At 43.9% G+C, this 26,816-nt stretch overlaps 1 protein-coding gene across 1 annotated transcript; it reads right to left on the bottom strand.

Annotated features, from left to right (window-relative positions):
* Positions 1–17,084: 17,084 nt before the first annotated feature.
* Positions 17,085–26,550, bottom strand: LOC139642477 (CCR4-NOT transcription complex subunit 6). Its single transcript, XM_071517323.1, has 12 exons — positions 26,489–26,550; positions 25,262–25,383; positions 24,757–24,943; positions 24,356–24,441; positions 24,155–24,259; positions 23,809–23,877; positions 21,806–21,963; positions 21,446–21,600; positions 20,364–20,518; positions 19,731–19,964; positions 17,958–18,160; positions 17,085–17,596 (listed from the first exon to the last, which is right to left on the bottom strand). The coding sequence occupies exons 2-12, from the start codon at positions 25,371–25,373 to the stop codon at positions 17,381–17,383; spliced, it is 1,680 nt and encodes a 559-aa protein (XP_071373424.1). The 5' UTR covers positions 25,374–25,383; positions 26,489–26,550; the 3' UTR covers positions 17,085–17,380.
* Positions 26,551–26,816: the final 266 nt, after the last annotated feature.

Below are 26,816 nucleotides of genomic sequence, written 5' to 3'. Positions count from 1 at the left end.
TGTTCTTGTATTGAGACAGTCAGACACGTGGCACACACACACACACACACACACACACACACACAGAAACACACAGCAGATGTACCAAACTCACAGCAGGCAAACACACTAACAGCATCCCGATGGTTATATCATGTGTCATACTTAGACACTTATTTACCACTTCAACATCACTTCAGACTGCATGATTTTTCTCTTGATATAAGACACACGTGTTGCACCGCACTTCATTGGTGTCAAAGAATTAGATTGCGTGTTGGGAGATGAGACGGGTCGATGATAATGGTTCAGTGGACATGCGGTCCATGGGAGCCTCATTTGCAAACATACCTGTCCTTGAATTCTGTTTCCTCACCACAGGTTGCCATGGAAACCGGAGAAAGCAGGGAGGTTGTGTGTGCGAGTGTGCGTGTGTGTGCAAGAGAAAGAGAGAGAGAGAGAGAAACAGAGAGAGAACAGAGAGTTTGCAGGTAAGAAAGTGCTTGCACCTTACAGAATTCACTTTGTTTTTAACACCTGGTTGTTCCCATTAAAATGTGAGGATAAAAATATTCATATAGGGGAATGGCTGGATCCATAATGTCTACAAATCAAGTTACCACCTCTGGCAGGTTAAAAGTATCTATTTAAAAGTTATACATGGTTGTATAGTGATTATATGGTTATATATGTGGTTGCTTGACTTAAACAGCACTGGAGAAGATTGTATGTGAAGCAAATCTAAAGGCCTTGTCCTTGACACCAAAGTCAAGGATCAAGCACATAAGCGCCGGGCTCATTCTGAGGCAGCGCTCATCAACCACAGCAATTCCGATGATGTATTTACAAGCGACAGACAGAGGTCCCAGTGAATTTTTAATGAAAGCCTCTGTTTGAAATTTTGAACAAGCTCAAATTGATTCATGATTTTTTAATGGGGCCTGTGGAAGCTTCCAGAATCGCTGATTGTTTCTCCCACGATGAGCAAACACCCACAGTGGGGGGGGGGGGGGGGGGGGGGCATGACTCAGACAAATTTCAGCCATTTTTTCCCCCCTCTCTCACCGCCATTTTTCCAAGAAGCCAATATCCTGTCCGGTGAGTCTTATTACATATAACTTGATGAGATACTTTGTGGATGAGACTTTCCCGGGGAGCTTCTCCATACTCCTGTAAAACCGTCCTGCTGGCTTCGACGTGCCTGAACTTGGCTTTGGACTCGGAGGGCCTGGAAATACCAACCTGTCTCCAAGGAGTGATAACATCCACATGGAGGTCAAGTCAAACATGGGAAAAACAGCCTTTGAGCGGCGTGTCCATGTCGCGGTGATGTCTGTCATCTTTGGTAGGGTTCATCATTAAAGCTCTCTAAAGCTCTCTGGGAGCCGATCGACGCAGGGAGCCTGTTTATGTGAAGATATTAATGATGTTGTAAAATATAAATTTACATAAAACACATGTTACAGTGACAGCATGCTGCATCTGTGTGAGGCCGGTGTATGAGCATGTGCATGCTTGTGAGCGGAAGGGAAGTTTCACAACAAGCCCTTCTGGTATGTATTCCATTATACAGAATTCCTACTGTTCCCCAAGCGCTCCGCTGACACTGTTGAAAAATTCAGATTCAATCAATCTGGAGTGTAAATCAACAACGGCTACCACGGAACATTAGAAGACCACAACTAAGAAGCAATATCAGCAGCACTGAAGGCCTATGGTGATATCAAAACAGGACAATAAATTTTAAAAAGTGTGCCGAGGAAATGGAATTTTAATAAGATCCTTAAATATCCTCCTCCAGTGACCTCATCACCCCCTCTGAAATTTCGAAGCTCGTCTGTAAACAGTCCATCTCAAACAGCCATGTATGATTATCTCCAGCAGTCAAAGTCCCAGTCAGAATGAGGTTCAGATGTGCAGGGGAGGGGGGGTGCACAGCTGTAGACTGTTTCAATGGGGTGGAAGGAAGGGGGGGGCTTGTAAGCTAATGATTTGCCTGTTTGAAAATGTTCAAATTGTCTGTGAGGTCACTGGAAAGGGGGACGTTAGGATTCAACGCCTCGCTCCATCCAGCGGTGCTAAATCATGAGCCGGGACAGTGTCATGCAGTTGCTTCTTAGAAGGGGTTCAGGTGTCCATTCCCCCCCCCCCCCCCCCCCCCCCCCCTCCCTCCCCTCCCCCTGCCCACACTTAATTTATATTACAGGTGTAAAGCAGCCTCCGCTCGGCTAAAGGTCTCCTCCCGAACCCTCAGGGCCGCGGCTCGCCCCGGCATGCAATAATTTATGAACAAAGTTGCTGGGCTTTTACGAGACAGGAGTACCAAGTTTGCGATTCCTTTATCTATTCTGGACACAGACTCTGACTGGTCTAAAATATAGATCAAAGAGCGTGGCCTGGGTGTAGATTAAGAGGATGCAGCGCGGGGAAAGATGCATGAACACTTGTCTGCAAAGACACATCTACCTATGTGTTTTGTGTAATGTATAAGCACCTGTTAAGAGAGACTATGACATTTAGGAGATGTTAGCTCCTTCTATGTGTCAGCTTTAAGAAGACATCAAGCCAGTAGTGTAATCATTAGACCGGGGAATAGCCACAGCCCATCGATCTGCACTGAAATAAGACAAGCAGCTTGATGGAGCTGAGATCTCTCTCTTCTCTGTCTCTCAATGTCACGCTAACCCTCCTCTGTCCCTAGTGCATTTTCTTTCTTTCAATGGTCTTTTTATTAAACAATCAGTTATAAATGGAACAACAAGAGTCCACGGGGAATGCATTTTCTGTCTTATATCAACCTGACACAACAAACCCATATACATACACCCACCCAAACATACACACAGAGCTGACCATAAGAAAGTGCTTTTAAGATTCCTAGTGCATTTTCTTTCTCTTTTCTTTCTCATCTCAGTCTCCCGTTCCCTCGCAGCCTCCCTGTTTCTCTCACTCTGTGCTTTCCGTCCACCCTGTCCTCTCTCTCTCTCCGTCTATACGGTATCATGCGGGGGGGGAAGGCCACATGAGAGAGCGCTGTACGACGGGAGCAGAGGCCACGCACATCATTCAGCGCTGGCAGATATTTGTTCTCTTTCCGTCGAGGAGGGCAACGCTATTAGGCCGCTTTGAGCCATCCATCATCCTCCGCTCTGACTCGGCGCTCGCTAGCATCTCTCTTTCAACTTTTTTTTTTTTGGAGGTCAGAATAACAGAGTGAGCCATCGCGTCGTTTCCCTGGCATCTCTGCTGGGAGCGGCAGGCGGAGGGGCGGCTGGGTGGAGAGGCGACAGCGAGGAAAGCCTGCCGTTTCTGAGGGAACGGACACCAGGTCAAACTAACAGACCGGTTTCTGACAACACACACTCAGGTGTCACCAGGCACGGGTTAAAGAGATGTACAGGTGCCCAACGGTGGTTGTGTAACAGGAGGAGACGGTTCAAAGGCTCCCGCTGCTTACACAACAGACATTTACCAGCTCCTCTGCCGCCTGTTACATGGGCTTCTGAAACATGGACCTTCTGAAGACTCTGTTCCTTTCCACCAGCCTGTAACAGGCTAATTCGGGGGTGTGCTTTCCTCTATAGATCTTCAAAGGAGTGACATTCACCTGAATGGTATGTTTTGGTTTGAAAAGTATTCAAAAGTGGGGAAAAGAATGCTACTACAAGCTGCTCATTATTGGCTGAAGCAACGTCTGACACAAGGGACTGTAGTGGGAAGTTGAGAGGATTGGCATCGGCTCCCAAAGAAGTTAATACAGCCATAAAGTGTCCATCTGTGTGACTGCGGGCCCGGGTTTCAAAGGATTCCAAACACACACACACACACACACACATACACACACATCTGTGTTGCACTCACAGTGGAGGGGATGCGACTGCTGGTAAACTAGCACAACAAAGACAGACGGACAAGCCGATGGACGGACAGTCAACACAACGCCGGATGATAAACAAAGGAGAAATGGAATCGAATCAAAATCACTCATCAAAACAGGCGACGCCTCCGCAGTAAGAAGCCCTTCACCTTGCCTCACGTCAACAACAGAACCATCATGTTGATCTCCGCCACGGGACACGAAGGCGCTTTCCCAGAATTCTCGGGGGCTCACGCAGCAGCTGCATCATTATCTCTTCTCTCCTCAGCTCTTTCCCTCCTTCCGTCTCCCTCTCACAACAACACCCCTTCTCGGCGAATTATTTGTCAATCCCTCCTTGACAAAGATGGCTTAACAAAATGATAATGCCCTCCCTTTCACCCCTGTCATGTAGAACACAGAGCAACAACCGCATTCAGTAATCCGCGTTGCTCACCTGTTCTTCTGTGAGGGATCAGGAGTGGAGGAAGGCCAAACATAGCCTGCCTGGCTGCCTTTCATTACTGTTGAGAGTCAGGCCGTGTCTGAATCCTGTGTACTCATCTCTTTAATATTGGATCTAGAGTCAGGCTTGGCCGTGCTTAAATTTACCAACACAGCATCAGGGTGATTGGCAGCACCCAGGGGGGACGCGAGAACCTCTATTGGCAGTATCTATTGCTAGCATACCATACATGCCTCATCAGCCATAACACTGGCACCGCTCTCCAGGTTTGATGGCCAGGGCTTGTCAACTGGCATTAAGGCAGAGGCTGATGCCTTGCCAAAGATTGGAAGTTGTGTTATTTGAACGTGCATGATGGACAGAGTAATGAGCAAAACACTGATGTCATGTGTTGATGTTCTAGTCTTGTTTTTGAGCGGAGCGCAGCCGGGTGCAACAGTACAGCAAGTTTTATCTGACTGACGCAAGGTGTATCAGTGTGTGTTTATCGGGTGGAAGACAATAAGTGTATTCCTACTCATATAGGCAGGCAGACATGCACATATTCACATACACGCCTGGAGGATTGCTGGAGGACATAATGAGCCGAGCAGGATGAGAGGCAGTGAATGATAAAGCAACAAAGACTGAATAATGAAATGAAAGAAATGAAAGAAGCGGCCGGCCACAGAGGCAGCTGTCAGTACCTCAGCTCTCAGACGATGCTCTGGTCAATAGTGGTCGATATTCCAAGGCAAGCGGCTTCTTACTAAACACACACACACATGCACACACTGAAACTCCCTATCAAACCCACCACCCATCTGTCTCTTTACTCCTAACGCCCTGTCAAAACTGTCATCAAATCACGGTCCCTAAGTTCTCTCCCTCTCACGCACGCACACACACACACACACACACACACACACACACACACACATTCATGGAACCACATGTCAACACTTACAGCATTTACGTCACACCGAGCTATTATTTAGATAAAGCCCGCTAAAGGTGGAATGGAAATATTCATTATCTACAATGGCAGAAGATTTTCAATTTTCCACATGGACTTGCAGAGTGCTGAGCTCCTTCATTTCACTCTCACTGCTAAATGAAACTAAAGATTTCACGTGTAAACATTATGCCTCTTGAGGTCGCCGGTTTCTGGCCGGTCGGACGAGCTGAGATGCGTATCCTCAGCTCACACCAGACTGTTTTTCTCCTGTCAAACCCCACTGACCCGCCCAGCGCACTCTCCACCCGGCACGCAGTGTTTTGAGTTTGGAGGCTTCGCTCCAAACTATGCCGATAACATCCGCACTCCACATGTGCGTGTGCGTCCGATGGATCTGGGCTGAATTAGTGTTGAATGAGCGTTCCATGTTCCTGCTTGGGACCGGATCAGGAATCTCTGCTGTTTACATGCAACCGCGGGCGTATAGGCGCGTGCCACACAGACAGTAGCCGCACTTCTGAGTGACTTTTTGAGATCTGTGAGTCAATTCAGTATAAGAACCTGTCACTATCTGCATTCTCCTGATGCACTGAACCAGACCTGTTTGCTGCACCACAACAGGTCAAAACAAACACCAGGAATACTAAGAATTTTTTTAGTCTGATTCTGCCAGGCCTTGAACGCACACTCAGACACACACAAACACACAGAGGGCGTTTGAAAGTTCAATACCATGCAACATTAACAGCAGTGAGACGTTGATGTGTGTGCAGACATGAATGGAAGTTGCGGCGGTGCATTTTAGTTGTTTTAGTGCTTGGCGGGAGGCGTTCAGCGGCCCTCGCTGTCTGAACGAACGGCCCTCTGAACTCCTGAACCACGAGCCCGGATTAACAACTGACCTGGGAGCAGCAGTCTCAGGGAAACCATAATTAAGGTTGATTAAAGAACATTCCTGGGGTCTGTTTCTGCATGTTAAGTGTGCTGGGGGAGGTTGCAGGAGACGCAGGCTCTTATCAAACGGGCGATTTCACAGCTGAGAGCTAAATATATGCTCCTTCGTCGTGGAAAACGGCGCAAAGCGCCGCACCCCCCAAAGCGATGACACACGTGCGTATTTGCAGGCAATTAGGGAAACACACGTACATGCGTGTAGACACAAGTATGCACGCATACACAAACACATATACAAAAACAAAAATCCCCATATTTTGTCTCATAGCAGAATGAGCTGAGACAGGAAAACAGCCCAGGATGCTTTGGAAAGCCAACCAGTCATTACTGCAATCATCCCTATGGCTTCCACAGTATAATTAGCAGAGACTGAGGCAGTGCTGTACCTATAAATACCAGAGACTAAACAACAGTAAACAAAGGGACAACCGCAGCCAGCAACCTCTCACACTAGACTCCAATTCTTTCCCACAAGCTCTGACAACAGCAACATCAACAATAAATGTGGCAGCAGGCGGCGGCAGCACAGCTCAGCAGTCGGATGCTCAGGGTTTCACCTCCCTCAGGCCATTCGTTACACATACAGTGATGCTGCAGAGGAACGGTCGCTTTGTTGGTGTCATCGTTCTTTTCTACATTGTTCCCCCCCTCCTCCTTCTTCTCCTCCTTTCCCTCCTTCCTGCTTCTCCATCCTCTCCTTGCCTTCCTCTCCTCCACCTCCAGCTCCTCCCCAACACTTCCAGTGTAATGCCAATCAAGCTCATTCCATTGGGTTTGGCCACGGCGCGCTGAACACCGCGGACGTTAAACCATCCCTATACTTCTGAGACCTCTGGTATGACCGTTGGGAACCGGGCCTAGAGGGGAAACTGGGTCAGAGAGAGCAGCAGCGAGGAGACACGGCAGGGCCATGTGGCCATGTGGCTGACTCAAAACGTTCATAACATGAAACACACTTTGTTGACTGAAAATATAGCCAGAATGATAAATCAATTCTGTTGGCACCAAGATGCAAGGAAAATTCTGAGAATTTTATTTTGTGGGAAACTTAGCGACATAAATAATGTTTGGCCCTGAAGCGGAAGCCAGCATGTTAGGAGGCAAATAGGCTGCAATGCACATCAATGGACTGCAGAGGTCGCTGTCCTGAGACACTGACTGGAGAACTGGACAGGTGAAACACACTTTGGCAGATAGGATGCCACTTTCACTCACTGAGAGCTAGACCTTCTGCACTGTCACACAACCTATTCCCACTGTTCTTTCTTTCTTTCTTTCTTTCTTTCTTTCTTTCTTTCTTTCCTTCCTTCCTTCCTTCCCTCTGCACAACCGAACACACACAGCATTGCAACATTGCCATCATGTCCTCCTGCACCCTGGCTCCAGTCATCACCGTCTCCCCTCACACTCATTAGGCTGTGGGAAGTGTAGGGCCTGTCATCGTCTCCTCGCACACACACACACACACACACACACACACACACACACACACAGGAGCTGTCATACTCCAGTCCAGTCTTCCCCGGAGCCTGTGACCCACAGATGCAGTGTGCAGGCCTCAAGTGACGGACGACCGCTCCCCAGCCCCAGCAACAATTAGCACTGGAGACAGAGAGAGAGCGAGAGAGAGAGAGAGAGAGAGAGATAAACTGTCATGGGGAGGCAGCAGGCGACAGCTCACTAGAGAGAGACGAGGGGCTGTGACCCTGCTCCACCGCACCGTGTTCATTCGCCAGATGCTCCATGCTGCTAGACTTATTATTGGGAGAGAGAGAGAGACAGAAATAGAGAGAGACAAAAAGAGAGCGAAGCCCGTTTTTCACCTCTAATTTCATGGTATCCGTGGAGAAGGTTTGATTCTCTCCTCACCCCTGACAACAGGTAATCCCGTGCAGCCGGGGAGACAGTGACAGCTGAAGCAGTCTGCCTCGGCCCCCGAGCCTCAGCCTCAGCCTCAGCCGGTCTGACCCGCCCCGCCGCGTCCCTGATAATTACTGATCATTGCAAACACGCAGAGCCTCTCGGCAGACATTCATCCCCTTTTTATTTTTGCAAAAACACCAAAGTCCACACCAACTTTTCTTGTAAGAAACCAAAAAGGAGAAAGAATTTGCCGTAAATATTTGCAACTTCACCACAGTAAACAATCTACCAAAGCGCTGTTACCAAGCAGATTGTGTTGCAAGTTTGACCTCTCACACCTCAACCACAAATGAACCCAGGAAACATGCCACATTGTGAGAAAAACTAGGGCATTTTTTTTTTTTTTTTTTCACAAAATAATGTGAAATCCTGGCATGATTCCACAGGCAAAAGGGCTTGTTTTTTTGTGTATTGTTTTGTGAATAATATACATCATATATGTGTTCATGTGAGTGTGACCGCATTTGCAAGCAGGTGTGTTTGTTCACTGATACATTTTCTATCTCCACTATGTCTCTTGCACCTCTTGTATCGTTTCTCCAACATGTGCAGGGAGACAACCAGACCACCCCGCATGAAGCATTCATGAAAGAAAACACTGGTGTTAATGAACTTTCTGCTCACTGCTCTCATTTCTCCACCCAGACCGTACAGCCGGTCGGTCGACTGTTATGCAACTCAAGGTTGCATCACCTGCCACTGTTCGCATGAGCCTATACAAATTCCATCAAATAGCCTTCTGTCAGAAATCCTCATCAATTTTAAGACATGTGCATTGTATAATTCATTCACTGTGATCACAGCGCTCTTGCTTTTGTTCCATAAACCAGCTACCTTGTTCCTCTCAGGTAATAACTTAGATCAGGAGCCAAATGAGTGATAATCTTTTATTTCTCATAGACTGTGTATCAAACCAACTCTGCTGCAAGATTTCCAGAGTCTGTCTGCCTTGTGCAGACATTTTTTATGATGTTTTTTTATGATCTATGACATAAACAGCACATGACTTCTCAAAATATATCAGTAAAAGGAGCCTTGTCCCGAATCATACTCGTAAAGCCATGCAATGGGAAACAGATGATGCAAAATATACGAGTGCACAAAGGAAATAGAACAAAATAGTTTAAAAAATGTGTTATTTTCCTTTAAACATGTCACCTCTTCATATATGAACCCAGCTCCATTTTGGGTGAGTTTCAGTCTGCTCTGGCTGGGTGTGTTGACATCACCCCACCCTGACCACAGGTGACTCCAGTTAATACATTCCACATCTGGCCTGGTCTGGTCTGGCTCAGTCTGCCACCTGACCACCCTGCTCTTACAGGGGAAGCCCCAGCACACACACACACACACACACACACACACACACACACACACACATACACGCACACTACCTCCTGTGAGACTCAATAGCTGCTGCTGGCCAATAAGCATAACTCCCAGGTCTCACCTTCCTCTGTAATAAAGGACAAGGGCGTAAACCTTAGGTTTAACAGGGGTACCAACACACACACACACACACAAGCTGCATTTTTACAGACCCGCAAAAGCTCAGGTGTCATTCCCTCCATAGCTCTTTAAAGACCCGTGGTAAAAGTTTGCCAAGCAGTCGTCATTTGGTAAAATTCAGTCAAAAGTGTTTCATATTTTCCTGTCTGTGTTCAACAACGGTCAGAACAGTTGTGAGGTCGCCCCACGGTGATGATTTCAACTCTACGCTATTATTGTAGACAATTTTCCGGAATTTTCAGGTCATGGCGCGGACCCGCTGTGCTGGCTGAGTGTCTGGTCTGGCAGGTCCAGCCCCGGTTGGACACAGAGTCACATTTCATGTGTTCATTTCTGGATCTTTACAACTTGAATCCACAACCGTGGAACCCAAAGAAGTATTCTGAGAGTGTGTTAGTAGGAGTTGGCTGAACATCACACAGGCAGCTGGCCTACTAGTCACGCACACACACACACACACACACACACAGACACACACAGACACTAGTGGGAATTTCAGAAAAAAAAGGGTAAGGAAGAATGGTTCATGTTGGGGGAGGAGGAATAAAGTGGATGTGGAGAAGGAAGAAAACAAGCGAGAACAAGAGAGAAAGAGAGAGAGAGAGAGTCTACATCTGCAAAGCACTTTACAGGCTATGCAATCATGCTGCCACGTCAACATAAGACTGATAGTCCGCCAACATTGGGGTGAACCAGAGAGGATTCTCTCTTTCCTCAACCCCCTTTTTCTCCCTCTCTCTGCAGCTAACACATACATGCAGTCATACTAACAAACTCCCTAATTCTCTCTCTCTCTCTCACACACACACACACACACACACACACACACACACACACACACACACACACACACACAAACACAAACACACACACACAGACATCTGTTCCAACAACAAATTCCATTTAAACGAGAAATAGTTCATGACCTCAAGAGAGAAAATCGCCTCTTGGACAGCCTTTGATATTCTCTTCCAACTTTCATTTTCAACAAATTAACTCCCAATGAATTAAGAAAACATGTTTAAAAAGCCCCTGGTTTCCATATGAAAGCAGCCACACATGGGCGAGAGCGACATTTACTTTCGCAGCCCATTTGAGAATAGTAACATGAAGCCTTGTGGCTCTTTGTACGCGAGTTCTGCTGCAAATAATACGCTTTATTCAATAAACTTTCAGTCCTCTCCGTGTGATTAAAACTGAGTGAACACAGTGTGTATTAACGTGCTGGGTGCACCCAGGTGATCATGTCGTTTGCCTCAATTTGTTCTCCAGATATTCACACCATTTTATCACCTTTCTTGGGGGCATCTGTTCATGTCGGTGTACACACACACACACATACAGTTTCTTCTGCACCAACCTCTCAGGTCTCTTCCACAACCACTTCATCATGTGAGATCATTAAGGGTGGATGTGGCAAATTACATTTTGAGTATTTTTGAAATCAGTAATTTGACTTTTACTTAAGTGTTTTTACTGAAGTATTGCAGTTCACTACATTTTAAATCACATAATTGGTCATTTGTGGAGCCATTCACAGTGAGTGGTCAGTCAGCCAAGAGTAATCTGGCTTCACTTTGTGCACTATTTTGTAAATTTCTGTTTTTCCAATTAAAACAATCTAGTTTGAACTCTGTCCTCACATGCTTTTAGAACGGAAAAGATCATAATGGAATGGAATGGAAAAGATCATATCTAAGAATATGTGTATGTTTTCTAAAAAAGGAACTCGAGTTAACTCACAGTACTTTTACTTCTACTTAAGTAAAATACCAGCAAACTAACAGTACTTCTACTTGAGTAAGACATTGTAGTAGTTTTCCACAAAGCAGAGCTGACTGTTGCACCGCAGCAGAGGCGGTGCGGTTCTCGTCCTCACAGCTCTGTTAACTGGGAGTGATTTCATGGCCTCAGCTGCAGCACCTGACTGTGGAAGTCCACCATGTTCTACAAAACCTCCTTTCCCCAAAACAGCCTTCACCACCCAGACAAAGGCAGAGTACTTTATGTTCTAAATGAAACTCTCCTGTTCAACTTGCTGCCTTTCTCTCTCTCCGTTTGCTCCTGTTCCCTTTGAATGCGCTCCAGTTAAAGCTACCAGGCCTCGCTGACTTGTTGAACCCTGGAATCAAGTCCCGACTCCTTGGATGATGTGGATGGATCGGAGCTGGGTGCTGGTTAGGCGGTGCTTTGGCTCCACCGTGTGTCCAGAAAGCATAATACGCAAACTGTCATCCCAAGGCTATTTTAAGAATTAAATGTCAATGTGAAACTTTATGGATCCCCGTAGGGTAATTCTCTTTTCATTTGCCCCCTTCCAGGAGAGTCAGAGGTCGGGCTCAGCTACGGAACAGCACCCCTGGGCGACAGAGGATCTGCAACCATGTGCCATAGAGAGCCTTGAGTATGCAGGTTTTCATTCCATCCAAACACTGATTAGCACACCTTCAACCAGACAGAGGAAACTAATCAGTCAATTCAGCTGCTGTGGTGTTTGGTTGGAATGAAAACTGGCATACTCTTAGGCCCCGATGGCACATAGTTGAGAACCTTTTGCCCCCAGCTGTTTGAGACAGTTGCATCTCCAATGCCAAGCACCCTAGTACTCACACCTATAGTTTTAAAGCATTGTAGAGCTACAATATTGTTTAGCAATGAAAAAGGGAGAGGGGAGACAGATCTATGCCCGTTTGAAATGGCGGGGATCAGTTGAGATTTCCATTTTGTCTTGTGAACCAAGGCATGTTTGTTGCATTTGAAACGACTGAAAATGTCAATGGAGTGAAGCTTCAGTGAACCGAGGAAGCGGGGGGGGGGGGGGGGGGGGGGGGGGAGACAAATAAATACAATAGAAATGCCATCTACGATCACTTTGTAATGTTTCAGTCCTAAATTGAGTCGAAAAAAGGAGACTGGAAATTAAAGAATTGGGAAAACAAGGAAGCAAAGGAGGCAAGACAAAGAGAACAGATATAGAATTTATTTTCAATATCCATTGCAAAGAATAAGAGGTGACACAGCTTGAAACAGATAATATAGAATTTATTTTCAACCAGAAGTAGGAAAATACATAGGTAGGTGTAAAGGAAACAAGCAGAACCTGTAGTCAACAGAAAAACAAAAAAACAAAAACAAAAAAAATAAAACTAGTCCAAAGAGAATCGAGAGGACGGCTAAGGGGTACAACAGAAAGAGCATTGTTTACCATTCAGTTTCTTTTTAAACAGTATGTGTTGATTTGAAAACAGCTGCCTTGATTTCTCATCTGGGTTAATGGACATTCTACAACATTGTGCAAGTGTTTTTTTTTTTTTTCATTATTCTTTTTTGCTGGTATTTCATGAATGGTAAACAATAGTTGGTCCAGTGCATTAACACAGTGACACAGATCAATATATGTACTCAGCTGACTACAGATAGACAATCCTGATCATTGAACAACTACCACTAGATCGGCAGGGAAGAGGGAATGAGTAAATATACAAGATGGATGAAAACAGAAAAAGAGCAAAAAGGTGGGGAGAAACGAGATGGTCTGTGAGGAGGGAACAAAGACGGAAGGTTAAAAAGAAAAATGACTTTCAGTTTGAAAGATGAAATAGTGAGATAGCTACAGTTTCCAGATAAAATAAAAAAAACAAAACAAAAAAACTCATTCTGAATGTGTCTGAATGTTTCTGGGTATTATTGCCAAGTTTCTGGAAAAGGATGCGTCTAAAATGAGCTGAAGAGTTGTGAGCCAAACTCCAATGGTGACAAGGATGAATATGGATGCAATGTGTACATGTAATTCAAGGAAAAGGCAAAAATACCTTGCTTTCCTTACAGCCCTACATTTCATGAAGACTGTGACTGGAGAATGTGTGAATGGTTGGTGAGGGAGCTCGCTCTACATGTCGACAGAGAACTGAACTACAAGCAGCTTTGGTGTGCACCATTACAAAAGGATGCAGCCTGGGAAAAATCACCCTATGCCTAAAAAGCCAACTATGAAACACAATGCAATAGTGAAAAAGTACAAAGCCAACATCATGTGATCACTCACTGAAGCTCACAGGGTGACATTTCTCTGCTCTGTGATTTGCCAAATTTTCCTTCAATCAAAAGCCATAGTCTGTGGGTTCACAGAGTTAGGGTGGTGGAGGGGAGGGGAGGAGGGGCGGACAACCAAAAGGATTCAAGAATCAAATCAGTGACTATCAAAAGTAGCTAGCTAGTGTAACAGATTTAACCACTGTGATGCACAAGAACATGGAGTGAGATGGACTAATAGTACTCAAATCATCACAGGACCAGTCTAGCTACCAGCGGCACATCTTTAGCGTAGTCTGACAAACACGTTTTACACCGGTCAGGAGCAGTGCTGTCTAGTCCTGAACTGCAGCCACTAGCAAGACAGATCCACTGCCCTATCCTAAGGGCACTAGCACGCCCCGGCTAGTGCCACGCAACATCCCAAATAAAGCTGAAAAGTAAAGAAAAAAGGTTGAATATCCCTGTCCTGAAAGTTTTACCAATACCAATGACACTACTCCTCCAACACGTACTCAATCCTTCATTCTAAGAGACGCCATCAGAAACATTCAACTTCGCTAATCAACAATGTCTCACCATGATTTCTACAGAGGATTTGGTTTGTGATGGGATAAAGTATGGAAAAAATATTGAGTAAAAGTAAAAACAATGTAGCAATCAACACCATCATAGAATTCATGATTTACACAACAACACAATTCAATATCTTTTTAGAAAGGAAACATGAGATACATCTTTTATTCACACTTTACAAAAAAAAGCTAGTCTTTAAATCTACTACAATACTAATGCAATTCAGGAAAATCAAACTGGACACATTGGTTTCCATTGAAAATAAAAGTAAAAAAAAAAATAAACATGTAGGGGGCAAACAAATGGGGCAGATTTGAGGACTAAATTTATACTTTCCTATTTACTTGCCTTCCCTCTTGCTTTGAAAATTTCATTTCAACATTTACATTAAAAAGTGATGAGATCTTTATTCACCAATAACATTATGTTGGGAGAGGGAGTGGGGGGGAGCTGCATCTGAATCTACTAAGTGCTCATCATTCCATTGTATCCGCATAAAAACATGGCTGTCGAAATAAGAGTCTCACCATTGACGGATTTCACTTGTTGGTCCGGGATGTAACAAAACAGATTCATAGCAACGTGTTTGTGTGGCCTATCGGAGAGAAACAGGTGAGCTCACTGCCCCTCATCCCTTGTTCATCCAATAGCAGAATAGAGTGGGCCTTCCACCTGTCCAATAGGGAGGTAGGGGACCACGGATGGCACTATAGCTGCAGTGACGAGGGTAGAGAACTATACAAAGTGGTTGAGAAAAGGGATTTTAAAAGACACAGCTTGAGTAATATAGTGGGCAGGTTAAGTCTGAGGCTGGGTGGGTGAGCGGGTATTAGGGGTGGTGGACCGGCTAGGGGAGATTCTGAATCCCTATCTGGGGGCAGATGGTCGGGGTAGGAGCTAAGGGCTGGTGTGTTGTTGGGGGGCTGGGAAATGGAGCTGTGCTAAGGTACAAGGAGGGTGCAAAACATTCCAATAGAGTGGAGTTATAAAGATAAGACATCCTAGTCATGTTTGATAAGGAGAGGAGAAAAGGTTGGTGGATATAGCATACCTGATTACTAGAGAGCTCAATGAATAGGAAGGATATACACATCATCATAACATTGTCACAGCTCATAAAAAAGGAAATCAACATTAACAAAAACCAAAAAGGACATAAAATCTTCACAAATGTCTCAACAGTATTTAAAAATAAAAGGAGAAAAGGTTGTTCAGGCGTTCGCCGATTGTAAATAGTGCAAGACAACGACAACTGCTACAGTGAGGCACAATGTTCCGTTTGTACATGTGGGATTTATGTGGGTTGCTGGGGTTGTGTCAGTCATTGCACCACACGCCACTAGTGTGTGCGTGTGTGAGTGTGTATGTATGGAGGAGCAGATGTGAAGTCACTGGTGGGCTGTGACTCATCCTTACATGTCGTTTTGTCTGAACTGATGGCAGCAGTGTGGATCAATGGCTTTGTTAATGGGCAAGAAGCAACAGGCAGGGTTTACTCAGTGTCTATTTACAATCGCGGCAATATGCTCGCAAATCAAAACAACGGCAGAGAGAACAAAAAGACATACATTAATTACAGTTAATCTACGGGAGTGCAAAGTAGTGACAGCGAACGCCTCGAACAACCTCTTCTTACGTCTTTTGTACAAGCTGGTAATATCAATTCATCTTAACATTAACTGGATAAAAATTTAGCCATAGTTTACAATACAATCTTTCTTTTTTCAAATCTGATCATAATTTACTCTTAGTACAAAAAACGCCAGAAAACAGGTCTTTTGTGGTTCATATACAATCATGTAAAGACTGAATCTAGATTTCTATTCTGTACAAACACTTGTGAAAAAAACCACTGCTTTTGTGTATGGAATTTATGGCTGGGGAAAGTCACTACTGGCCTCGGAGACAGTGCTACAGATCTGCCTGCAAATTACGTGTGTGTGTGTGTATGTGTGTGTGTGTGTGTGTGTGAGCGTGTGTGTGTGTGGAGTTGGATGGCAACTCCAGACAGTGAGAGGAATGCTGGTTTTACTCCTGTATATCAGCCATTACTCACTCTCTCTGCCTAAAAGCAACCAGGACTAAAGAAAGATTTGTGAATGTCCCCCATCGCTTTGCCCATCAGCCTAAATCCCCTGCCCCTTGGCCAAAAGGTGGTACATGGGCCATATGAGCTCAAAAGTATAAGACTAGCCTAACAACTATACAAGCTGGGGTGAAACAGTCTGCAAATAGGATGGTAGCTGTTCTCAGTTTCTCACAACATCCCTGCCCTGCAAACTAACACTATCTACAGCCCATGGTAAGTCAGGCGAATGTAGTTCTCGGACGTCTGGTTCTCGAGGCATCTGTGGGTTCGGTTGCTATTGCACCAGGGCCGGGGTCAGAGGTGTAGACTAACTTGTAGCACCACAGGAGACTGTGACCACACGAAAGGCCTCAGCACCACAGAATGACAGCAGGAAATCTCGCCTTATATTCAAGCTGCACTATATCCACCTCTAGGGACGCATAACTACCAGCCCAACCACATCCGAGTCAACAAACATCTCCTGTATCATAGAAAAGACTGACAAAGTACACTGGCTGCACAGAGGAGAGGGGAAAACAAGCACAAGCCAATGATGGAGGTCTGAGACTGACAAGTCTGCCGTCTTTGCTGGTTTGAGATTTGTACAGGACAGACAGACAGGCAGACCATCAGCTTTGGAGCTTTTAAAGTGAATGTTCTCCCCTCAGCCACTGCTAAATTTCCTTTTCTCTTAAAACCAAACATTGCCCTATGTGACAAATCTGAGTGAGCTACCATCCCCTCCAGTTAGAAAGACATAAGCCAAGTGGGTGGGTGGGTAGGGGTTTGAGGAGGAAAGGGAGTCCAAAGCACAAAATAATATACACGAACAGGATTGACTCGAGCAGTTAAAAAAAAGTAAATGAAAAAAGGAGAAAGAAAAAAAGAAAAATATAGAATATCTATAACATCATACGAAATCCCTGTCGGCCAGACCTCACTGTACGATTATTTTACAGGTTGTGTTTTTGTCTTCCTCCTCCAGTGCGGGGGAGGGAAGAGCTGGTAGGTGGGAGGGAGGAGGGTTGGAAGGGAGAGGCTGTGGTTGCAGCTCCCCCTGGTGGTGTGGGGGACTCACTACCTGCGTGCAGGCAGGTGGAGCCCGTTGACCTGGGGGGGCAGGTTGGGCAGGAGCAGCTCCAGCTGGGCGAAGAGGGAGAAGTGGTCAGAGGGGATATGGGGGTGCGGGCAGCCGCTGACATTGTTCTCTAGGAGCCAGTGGGGGTCCAGAGGGCCCAGGATACCCAACACGTTCAGGTGAGGCTTGGAGTAGAAAATGTAGTCGATGACACCCTGCAGAGAGAAGAAGAGAGGAGTTAACTCCTGAGAAGTATATGCATGAATGGATTAATAGTTCCTTGATATCTTGCCCCAAAGTAAAACTGCTTGTCAGATCAAATAAAAAGAGCGGACAGATTACAGGGGATGTGGGAAAGCCAAAGGAATTAAAAAGTAAAAAGGTATATCCCACAGAGTGCCAAAAAGCAATTGGACAAAAACCTAAAACATTCACATTTATTTACAAAAAGGCACTAATGATGGCATGAGCTCAAACATTTGCTCTTTTAGCTCCTTTTCCCCTTTCTGTACATGCACGCGCAACATCATTGGTTACAATCAAAAATACAAATGAATGTGCCGCCAGTGCAATCACCTTAAAGTCAAAGGTGTAGTTGGTGTAAGGCATCAGGCCGTTCTCGTAGGCGCTCTTCAGCTTGAAGCCGTGGGTGATCCTGCCGTTGGACGTGCTGTTCTTGCCGTTGCAGTTGAAATTGGTCAGGCTGTCGCTGTAACGCAGCTCCTTGAAGTCCTTGTGGGTGCAGTCCACTCCGCCCGTACTCAGGTACTCTACCACACCTGGACAGAGGGAGAGAGGGAGAGGTTATCTTCATCAGAATCCTAAAGAAAGATGAAGTGGCACTAGCACTATTCTACAGAGGAAGTTCGTTTTAATCAGGTATTGAGGCCCCAACTGACCAAACTAAGTCTGTTTGGCATTTATCAATACACAGAATATATTGTTACTCTCTCTTGTGCCATTATCCAAGGTGAGCATTCATGTAGAAGCCCATCTCAGAGTTTAACACAATGATATACTACCATGGAAATGAAATAATAGAAATGGCAGGCACGTTTAAATAGTCAAAGCATGTTGCAAGATGGACTTGATAAAAGCATCACCATCTGTACACTTTGCCATTTGGTATTGAAATATATGGGTAAACCAACAAATTTACACACGTACCTGACTAGACACCACTCAGATTTTACCACAGGCTGTCAGAAACATCACATGGAACTGAGCCTGTTTACTAGTGTGTGTATGTTTAGGCTACATTTTACCTTAAATTCAACTCAGCACAGAGTCGAGCATTTATGGTGCATATGTTAACATATTACCAGTGTTGGGAATAACGCGTAACTAGTAATGTAACTAATTACTTTTTCAAATTAAATAACACAATTACTGAAATTTAAATTGGCTCGTTACCCGTTACTTTACATGAAAATAGCGGACAACTTCAGAGGATTATCCGGTTTATGATCATCCGACCTTACGGTGGCACAAGTGAATCAAAAGACTTACTGTCCTGGAAATACGGACATTATTTTTCCCTCCTCGAGATAAAGGACAAAAATATAGTGTTGAGCTGTAGTCTATGTGCAGGTGTGAAAACTTTATCCATATCAAAGACTAGCAATTCTAATCTTCTGAAGCACCTAGCAAAACAACATGACAAATGTCTGAGAAACAGTTGTTACTTAATTTTACACTGCCAAAAGAGTGTAGTTGTTATTTAATAATAAATACGCCTATCAAAACATATCTATTGTGTTTTATTGTTCCACTACTTACTTTTCATCAAACTGAGAATGGGTAGAATGATAGATAAAATTTGACAGTTGTCTTGTCCCACACTGTGCCACAGCAACACTAAAATAATATAGCTATGTGTGCATTAATAAGAGAATTGAAGCAGACATTTAAAAGTAATGCAAAAGTTACTTTCCCTAGTAACTAATTAAGTAACTTTAATTATGCAGTAATTGGTAAAGTAATTCAATTACTTTTTGAGAGAAGTAACTAGTAACTAACTAATTACTAATTTTCAGTAACTTGCCCAACACTGTATATTACTATAAGTTGTTTAAAGTTAATTAGCTAAATGAAGAGGAACGTAAATATTTAAATCATTTTTGGCTTAATTTGTCTCATAAACCATGATGCATACAATCACATATCACAATAATTAAAAAGATACACTGTGCAGTTTGTGTCAATTCACTGCAAAATTCAGCCATATGCAAGTTATATCATATTGATATGAGTATCAAAAATGGATTCTAACATGAGGTCCTTCACAGTACCTAGTCCTAGTAGCAGGTCATTGGGTCTGATTAAAATCATCAATGCATGCATCATTACCAGAGTCAGGCAAGGAGTTGAGGTCAGCGCACAGCACCAGGGGAATGGCGTTGGTCTCACCAGAGACAGAGGACAGCTTGAGGCTACGTGTGGCCTTGTCCACAATGTTCTTCACCTCTGACAGGAACATCATGGTCTGGACCAGCTTGACGTCAGAGTACTCTGGGTCCCAGTGCATGTGGGCGTTGGCTACCAGTAGCAGCTGCTTCTCCATGCCATGAAGTGACTTGCCCGCTGGAAGGAGGAAAAAGGAAGGAGGAAAAGGAAGAAGGACAAAGGGAAGCAGGGAGAAGGTTATATAAAAGAGGAATTTGGACAAACTTAACTGCACTGCCAGAAAGTTGCCCATATGGAAGGGCAATCTGTTAAAGTGGTGCTAAATCAAATAGCTCGTTATGTGCCATGAACATGTGTGGCAGCACCTATAATCCCTGTTAAATTTCAGACTCCAGCCTCTCAATGAGTTTGAGACAAAAGTTCCTCTGGATTCTTGTACTACTCAATTCAGGAGTGGCAGAACCAGGTTCATCCAATAAAACTGGGACATGGGGACAATGACTGAAGCAGGTAAATCTACAGCTGTCCAAGACCCAAATGAAAAGTCCAGAGGATGAGGGCAGGGTCCCTACTCACAGGAGAGCTCCATCATTTCCTTGCGGACCTCAAGCAGCACGGCCACCCCGATGTTATCCTTGGTCATCACTCTGTTCAGCATAGCCTCTGAGCCCTCGGAGTTAGCCATGGCCAGCTGGTTGAACTCCACTGTGTGCTTCTGCACCACACTGAACCTGGAGAGTTACAGAGGGAGACAAGGGAAGAGAGGAAGTAGAGAAGAAAGATTTAGAGGCAATGAGTGGAAGGAAGGAAAAAGAAAATGGAAAAGAGTTAGATTAAGAAGGATAAATTACTTTGCAGGCTTGATTCACCATTTTCAAGACAAGGAAACTATTGCTTCCATGATATAAGAACCATTATGGCTTTGTAATTTGAAGTAATTTTTTCCAAGCACTGGCCCTGGTCAACGTGTTGTGGGCCTGGGCCATCAGGCAACCTTATTGTTGAAACCTGTATTGCCTAACTAGGCTAAGCACAAGCTTCAACACATTTATGATCTTATAATTAGGCTATAAAGTATGCAGCACACATTTAGATACAACCTTTATCATTCCATTTGATGTGGAGCGTGCTCACAGAGTTTGCTGGTTTCAGTAAGTGAGGCAAGAGATGGATACAGATACTGATTTGTACTACACTGTATTTTTCGAATGAAAATGTTACGAGCTGAGCCTGAATGCACCGTTTCGTGCAATGGCAATTATTGTGTCTGTTCAAACAAACATGAAGGTATATGACAGTTATATCCCATAGCCTGCCAAAATAAATTCTCAACGGGATGCGCAGAAGAATTAAGTACTCAGTACCTTACATTAAAATCATTTACCAGTTTTAATGTGAAGTGCATGGTTGCATCTTGCGGGCTTTTTTGATGAACAAGGTGCAAGGAACTGAAACCATGCCCTTTAATCATTTTTTTGCCATTTTGTCTTTCTGAAAGGAGTTACGCTTCAGTGATTCCAGCATTTAAAACAAATATTAAAACTGCCACCGTAATTGTAAAGAGGATTCAGAAATGACACCAATTGGTAAAGTCCTATAAACGCTCATCAAAAACATCTATGCAAGAGGAAATTAACTGAAAAATTGTAGGTACATACTTTTCTGTCTTGTAGAAAATTGCACATCCGTCCACATGTTTGCGGTCAGACTCGGACATAGTCCTAGCCCGCGACTTTGGACTGAAGAATCCCTCGTAACCCTGCTCCTTCAGCTCAGGCAAGAAGAAGTTGTAGTACTGCTCCGTCTCAACTTCCTGTAAGCAACAAACACTGTGTGTCAGGATGGACAATGAGAAAGGCCTAGGGCGCCAATTCACTACAGGCAGGTAACTATTACAATCCTTATTTCCAAGAAGAATAAAATGTGTTGCTAGCATCAACATTTTCAAATAAGATGGAGGAGAGTAAGAGAGAGGAGCACTGAAATGCACCTATTGTCATTTGACATCCATCTCTCACCTGCAAGCTGATGATGTCTGCATTGCAGCCCAGGATCTCCTGCATGATGGATTTCTTCCTGTACTCCCAGTTTAGAGCCCATGAGGGGCAGTAGCCATATAGCTGTCGTGTGGCATACTTATCACACAGCACGTTGTAGCACATCACAGAGAATAACGCTGAGGGGAGACAAGGAGGACAAGAGCTTAATATTGAAAATATTAAATAAAGTATTCTGTGGTGATGCTCTGACAGATTGGCTGTCGATCCATATGGACCGATATTCATTTCGTTCTAAATTATTAGGTGCTTGGGAGGAGCCTATCTAAGAGCCAGGCTCTCTGTGCTTGTTAATTTGTGCGTTCGTGTGTAACACGTTTTGCAATGCACACTGTTAAGGGGTATTACATATGTGCTACGGTTGGGATGATGTCAAAGTCGGAATTGGATCCGTAAAATAAGCCCCGATACTTAAGGCCCGATCACAAAGGACACATTTTTGATGGCTGAACAACTCAAGTTCAAAGCAGAGCTGCCTGCTGCGTTTTTGTGTTGTTATTGCTAGGCAACCACAGAATCAGCTGATGATTGGCTGTCAGTCAATCAACCAGCTGTTGTATATTGGTCTAGCTGTTAACATAATATATAAGTGCTATAAACAATGGAAAATTATGATAAAACTTTACTAGAACTTTTGAATGTAGCACTAATTTGCCTGTAACCCTGTTGTTTTCTGTTTAAATTGTGGAAACTGAACCAACTCAAGGCTGCGCTGTACATCCACATAACAGGAAGTAGCTTGGTGATTTTCTATTTGTAGTGGCCAAATCAAGCATTAAATATTTAAAATATTTTGTTCAGTGATTTTCATTGTTACAACACTGTGCTACCATGGCATTTTGGTGATAACAGGTAGAGTTTGTGGTTTCACTCACTCCAATCATGCATACCTCCCATCCCACCCCTCCCCTCCACCTGAGCACCTATAAAGAACTAGTGCACTTGTTGATTATAGTAAAAAAACTAGGCCTACAACGTATTTTCCCCCTCTAGACAGTGTTTTGAAATGAGGTCTTTCCACACAAAATGTTTGATTGGGTAGTGCTGCTCAAGTTCAATCATGGGAATTGCACATATACAGCATTACAAATTTAAGGAGCACTGAGCACTTTAGGCTAGTGGTGGAGTGGATATAGAAACATCAAATTTGGCCAGGCCATTGTTCTAGCAGGTTTGGTGAATATTATGGTGGATGTAACTATTAAGAGTTACAGTATAAAGCATTAAATGCTTGATGATGAGTGATTTAATGCTACAAGTGATTAAATACTGAAAGACAACAGGTAACTGAAATGCTCTCCTAAAACCTTTGTTTGTAAAACAAGAATGTAAAACAGTTTGCAGTGTCTGTTGGTTTGCGCAGTCTAAAACCTGTTTCATAGGCTTAAGGCAAAATGATTACATCTTTTGCACCTCATAAAGCATGGTTTCCATCTTATACTAATAGCCTAATAACATAATTGGCAGAGAGGTCATGGGCAGAGAAAGAAAAATCATGTTTTCACCCACCACAGAGTGCTTCATAAAAAACACAGAATTTTTATTCCATTACAGAACGTGTTTGTAACAATTTAGTCAAATAACCAAATTCCCTCGACTAACAAGCACACCTAAAACATGATGCCACTCCTACATTCACACAGTTACATTCTATAACTTTTTAACTTTCTAAGTTTTATGCATCCACATTGCTGCATTGACTGGTTACCAGCCGATTCAGCTTATGAGATTGGCAATCAATATCAGCCCCCAAAAAACCTAGACTGGAGCATCCCCAAGATTCTGTTCAAGTGGAATCATCATTTTTGAATAAGTGTGTCTTTATTTTACCAAAAACAAATTCAGATGTGGCCGAGTGGCTTAATTCTCATATGTAAAAAGCTATGTGTTTGTTGCAGAGGGGATAGCCAACAGCATGTGAACAAGTTATAAGTCATGTTACATATTGGTGGCCTGGCCATTACCTGAGGGCCGTGCTCGGTCTGGTTCCTGGAGAGAGATCCATGACCGGGCTGGGGGCTGCTCTGTGGGTACTGAACAGAGGGAGAAAACGGTTCAGTATAGGTGACAATATCTATACAGATGGCAGCTATGAGATCTGAGCATACACTTCAATGAATTCACACCAATTAACCAGGGCTCATTAAAACTGGGTAAGAGTGTTGGGGTGAATTAACTTGCACATACAGTTTCATCAGTCTGTATAAATAGGGGCACTGTCCTCTGGGGAAAGTCAAAAGGACTGGCACTATGCACTTCTTTTTCATTCCCGTTACGATCTCAAAAATACCAGAGAGAGGGAGGACTCACTGCGCTTGATAGCTCCTGCCAGATTGTCTAACAGGTAGTTGAGCAGTCGCCGCGTGCCATCAGGTTCCTGGTAGAGGCTCATAATTTCTTGTGCAAGTGGGTTTCCTGGAGAAGGAAAAGCAAAAGGGGCTGAATCACCGCTAACAGAACAATGGGATCTCAAGGATAGAATGGTTACAAAAACATTGATAAGCCACTCACCTTTCAACCCCAGTGTTTGTAACTGAAACAGTTTCCCCAATTCAAATGGCAGAACCCGCAACTGGTTGTTATTTAAAAGCAGTTCCCTGTTGAGGACATGAGGGAATGTGAGAATCCGAAACTTGCCCTCCTGAGGAACTAGCTCCTTCATCACCTTTCACAAACATTATCTAACAACTAGCTGCCATCATAAGAATGTCAATGGATCTATGGTATACTCTGGCAAAAACTCAATAACCCTGCTATTATGGATGCCAACAGAGGATATCAAATGGCATGTTAAACTGTAAATCTGGGTCAACCCTATAAAAGCTATTCCTTTCCATTCTTTCCATTGAACAATACACTCTTGCCTGAATAGAGTGGAATGAACTGAAAGATTTACGGCCGCCATCACTCACCTGAGAGACACCATGTTGCCGAGCTCTGCCGGCAGGCTCCTGATCTTATTGGATGAGAGATCCAGGTACACCAGGTTGTGTAGTTTGGCAATGTCTGGCGGGATGCGTGACAATGAGTTGTCACTGAGGTGCAGGGCAGTGAGGTGGGTGAGAGACCACAGGGCTGTGCTGAGACTCCTTACTCGACCTGCAGAGGTAGAGGGTAAAAAAACATGCACAGGAGAATGAGGTCCCTGGGTGACACTATAACATGCCAAGCACTTGCATCTTATCATAGGAAAACAGTCTGAATTGATTCAACTTTAGGACTACATCAAAACCACTGTGTACATGCTAAATATTTTTGTAACAAGCATTTTCATATGAACCTGCCATTTTTACAGGAGGATTTTCCACAGGAGAAATAGCATGGCCATGAAAATAAAGCAAAAAGAGCCCTCTCCACAGTACTAATCCAATGCCAGCATCTCTTCTCCACATCCATGAACTCCCTGACAATACTCACCGCTGATTTCCAGCTCAGCCCAGTATGACTTCTTCCCGTTGGCTGCCTCCTCGCTGGACATAATTGTGTACATCCGCCTAGGGTCCGGCGGGTCATATTTTTCCTTGGGCATTCCTATAACACTATGAGAATAAGCTTGATTTAAAAGAAATTGTCATTCACAATGGACAGCAAGACTTCTGTAAATGAGGCTTCCATTAATGTGAATCAATAGGTGATCTTAGCCCTGAAACCTAAACTGCAATACCCTAAAATAGGATCACCTGGTACCACTTATGGTCAGAGTTGATGTATCCAACTAATCAGTTAGTCTCCATTTGCACACTATATTTTACTCACACACTTAAGTAACAACACATTATTGCAAATAAAGCATTCAATCCCTACCAATCCAAAAGGACAATTATTATCAAGATAGGAATAAGATATTATCATTAGATTATAATGCAGTCCAATTAACATTTAAACAGCTTCCTCTCAATGTATGATTCCATTTGAGTTACATAATAGTCAACATTAAATCCCGCTAACAGAATATCTTTCATGGCAAACTTGCCAAACTAGGCTGTTGACATGTATGCATAGTTACTCAAAGAGCTGAATACAAAATTACAGCTTTAAATCAGGTAACGAACAAGCTAACGCTAGCCGATTTTTCTTCTCATTGTCGCTAGCTGATTAGCCTAACCTAAATAGCTAGCCAACAAACTGAATGTAACAAACGTTAAATAGCTAGCTCGCTTGCTAACTAGCAAGATAGCAATCGTACCCTTAAATGTAGTGAAATTGAATAATTAGCAGACGTTGTCGTCATACCCCAGCGGGATACTAAGAAATGCAGAAATTGATATAAAAAGAAAACGCACAATTGTTGTTTACATAATGACAAAACACTGACTTGCGCATTAACGTTAGGCCACAAAACAGCGCATTAGCTAGCTTCCGTTAGCTAGCTTGCAACAGCAAGCATCACCACCAATACCAGTGAGCAAGCGAGCTAGCCACATAGCTACACAACGCTGGGTTAGCAAGCAAAGGCAGGCTATTTAGCTTAGCTTCTGTTAGCTAGCTAAAAGCTAACAGATCCTAATTTTTCGAAGCTGACCGACTTCCTACTCAAAGAAGTATTATTTCGAAAATATACCACATCGCTTTCAACATTTGGTTGAGAATGTGGTGTTATAAGTGAAAACAACTCATGGCTAAACAGTAGGATGCCGTTTTTACCTGCAAGAGCATACCAAATCGCGAGGACGAGTGCGTGTTCTCTTTTGTTTTCTAGCTACTTCACCCGTTTCCGCTGCTGTATCATGGCGACTGTCAGGATTTTTTTTCTGCCGATGATAACAGCGCTTGATCCTATTGGTCAGCGCATATACCGTTCAACCAGCTGTTGTTGAACCAGGGTAAATCCTTGAGTGATGAGTGATGGACCATGGGCTGGATGGGATACCACAGGTGCACAAAAGATGTCAGTCCATGTTGGCTTATTTAGAGCTTGTGCATTGTCAGAACCAAAGCAAAGGTCAATCAGTTACATTTGTTTGAAAACAAA

Source organism: Centroberyx affinis, unplaced genomic scaffold (assembly GCF_046629955.1).
Source record: "Centroberyx affinis isolate AG114_WGS23_722 - 3 ecotype Tasmania unplaced genomic scaffold, CSIRO-AGI_Caff_v1 ptg000485l_1, whole genome shotgun sequence".
Lineage (NCBI taxonomy): Eukaryota > Metazoa > Chordata > Actinopteri > Beryciformes > Berycidae > Centroberyx > Centroberyx affinis.
Note: the sequence above shows the minus strand (reverse complement) of the source record. Positions and strands in the feature narration are given on the sequence as shown.

Bases quoted from the DNA above. Each gene is read 5' to 3' on its own strand.
- LOC139642477 (XM_071517323.1), bottom strand. From the start codon at position 25,373: ATGCCCAAGGAAAAATATGACCCGCCGGACCCTAGGCGGATGTACACA. The intron at 24,944-25,261 runs GTGAGTATTGTC...CTACCTCTGCAG, and splicing joins GGCTGAGCTGGAAATCAGCG to GTCGAGTAAGGAGTCTCAGC. The intron at 18,161-19,730 runs GTAATGATGCAT...CCCTCTGTCCAG, and splicing joins CAACTCCTTGCCTGACTCTG to GTGTGGTAGAGTACCTGAGT.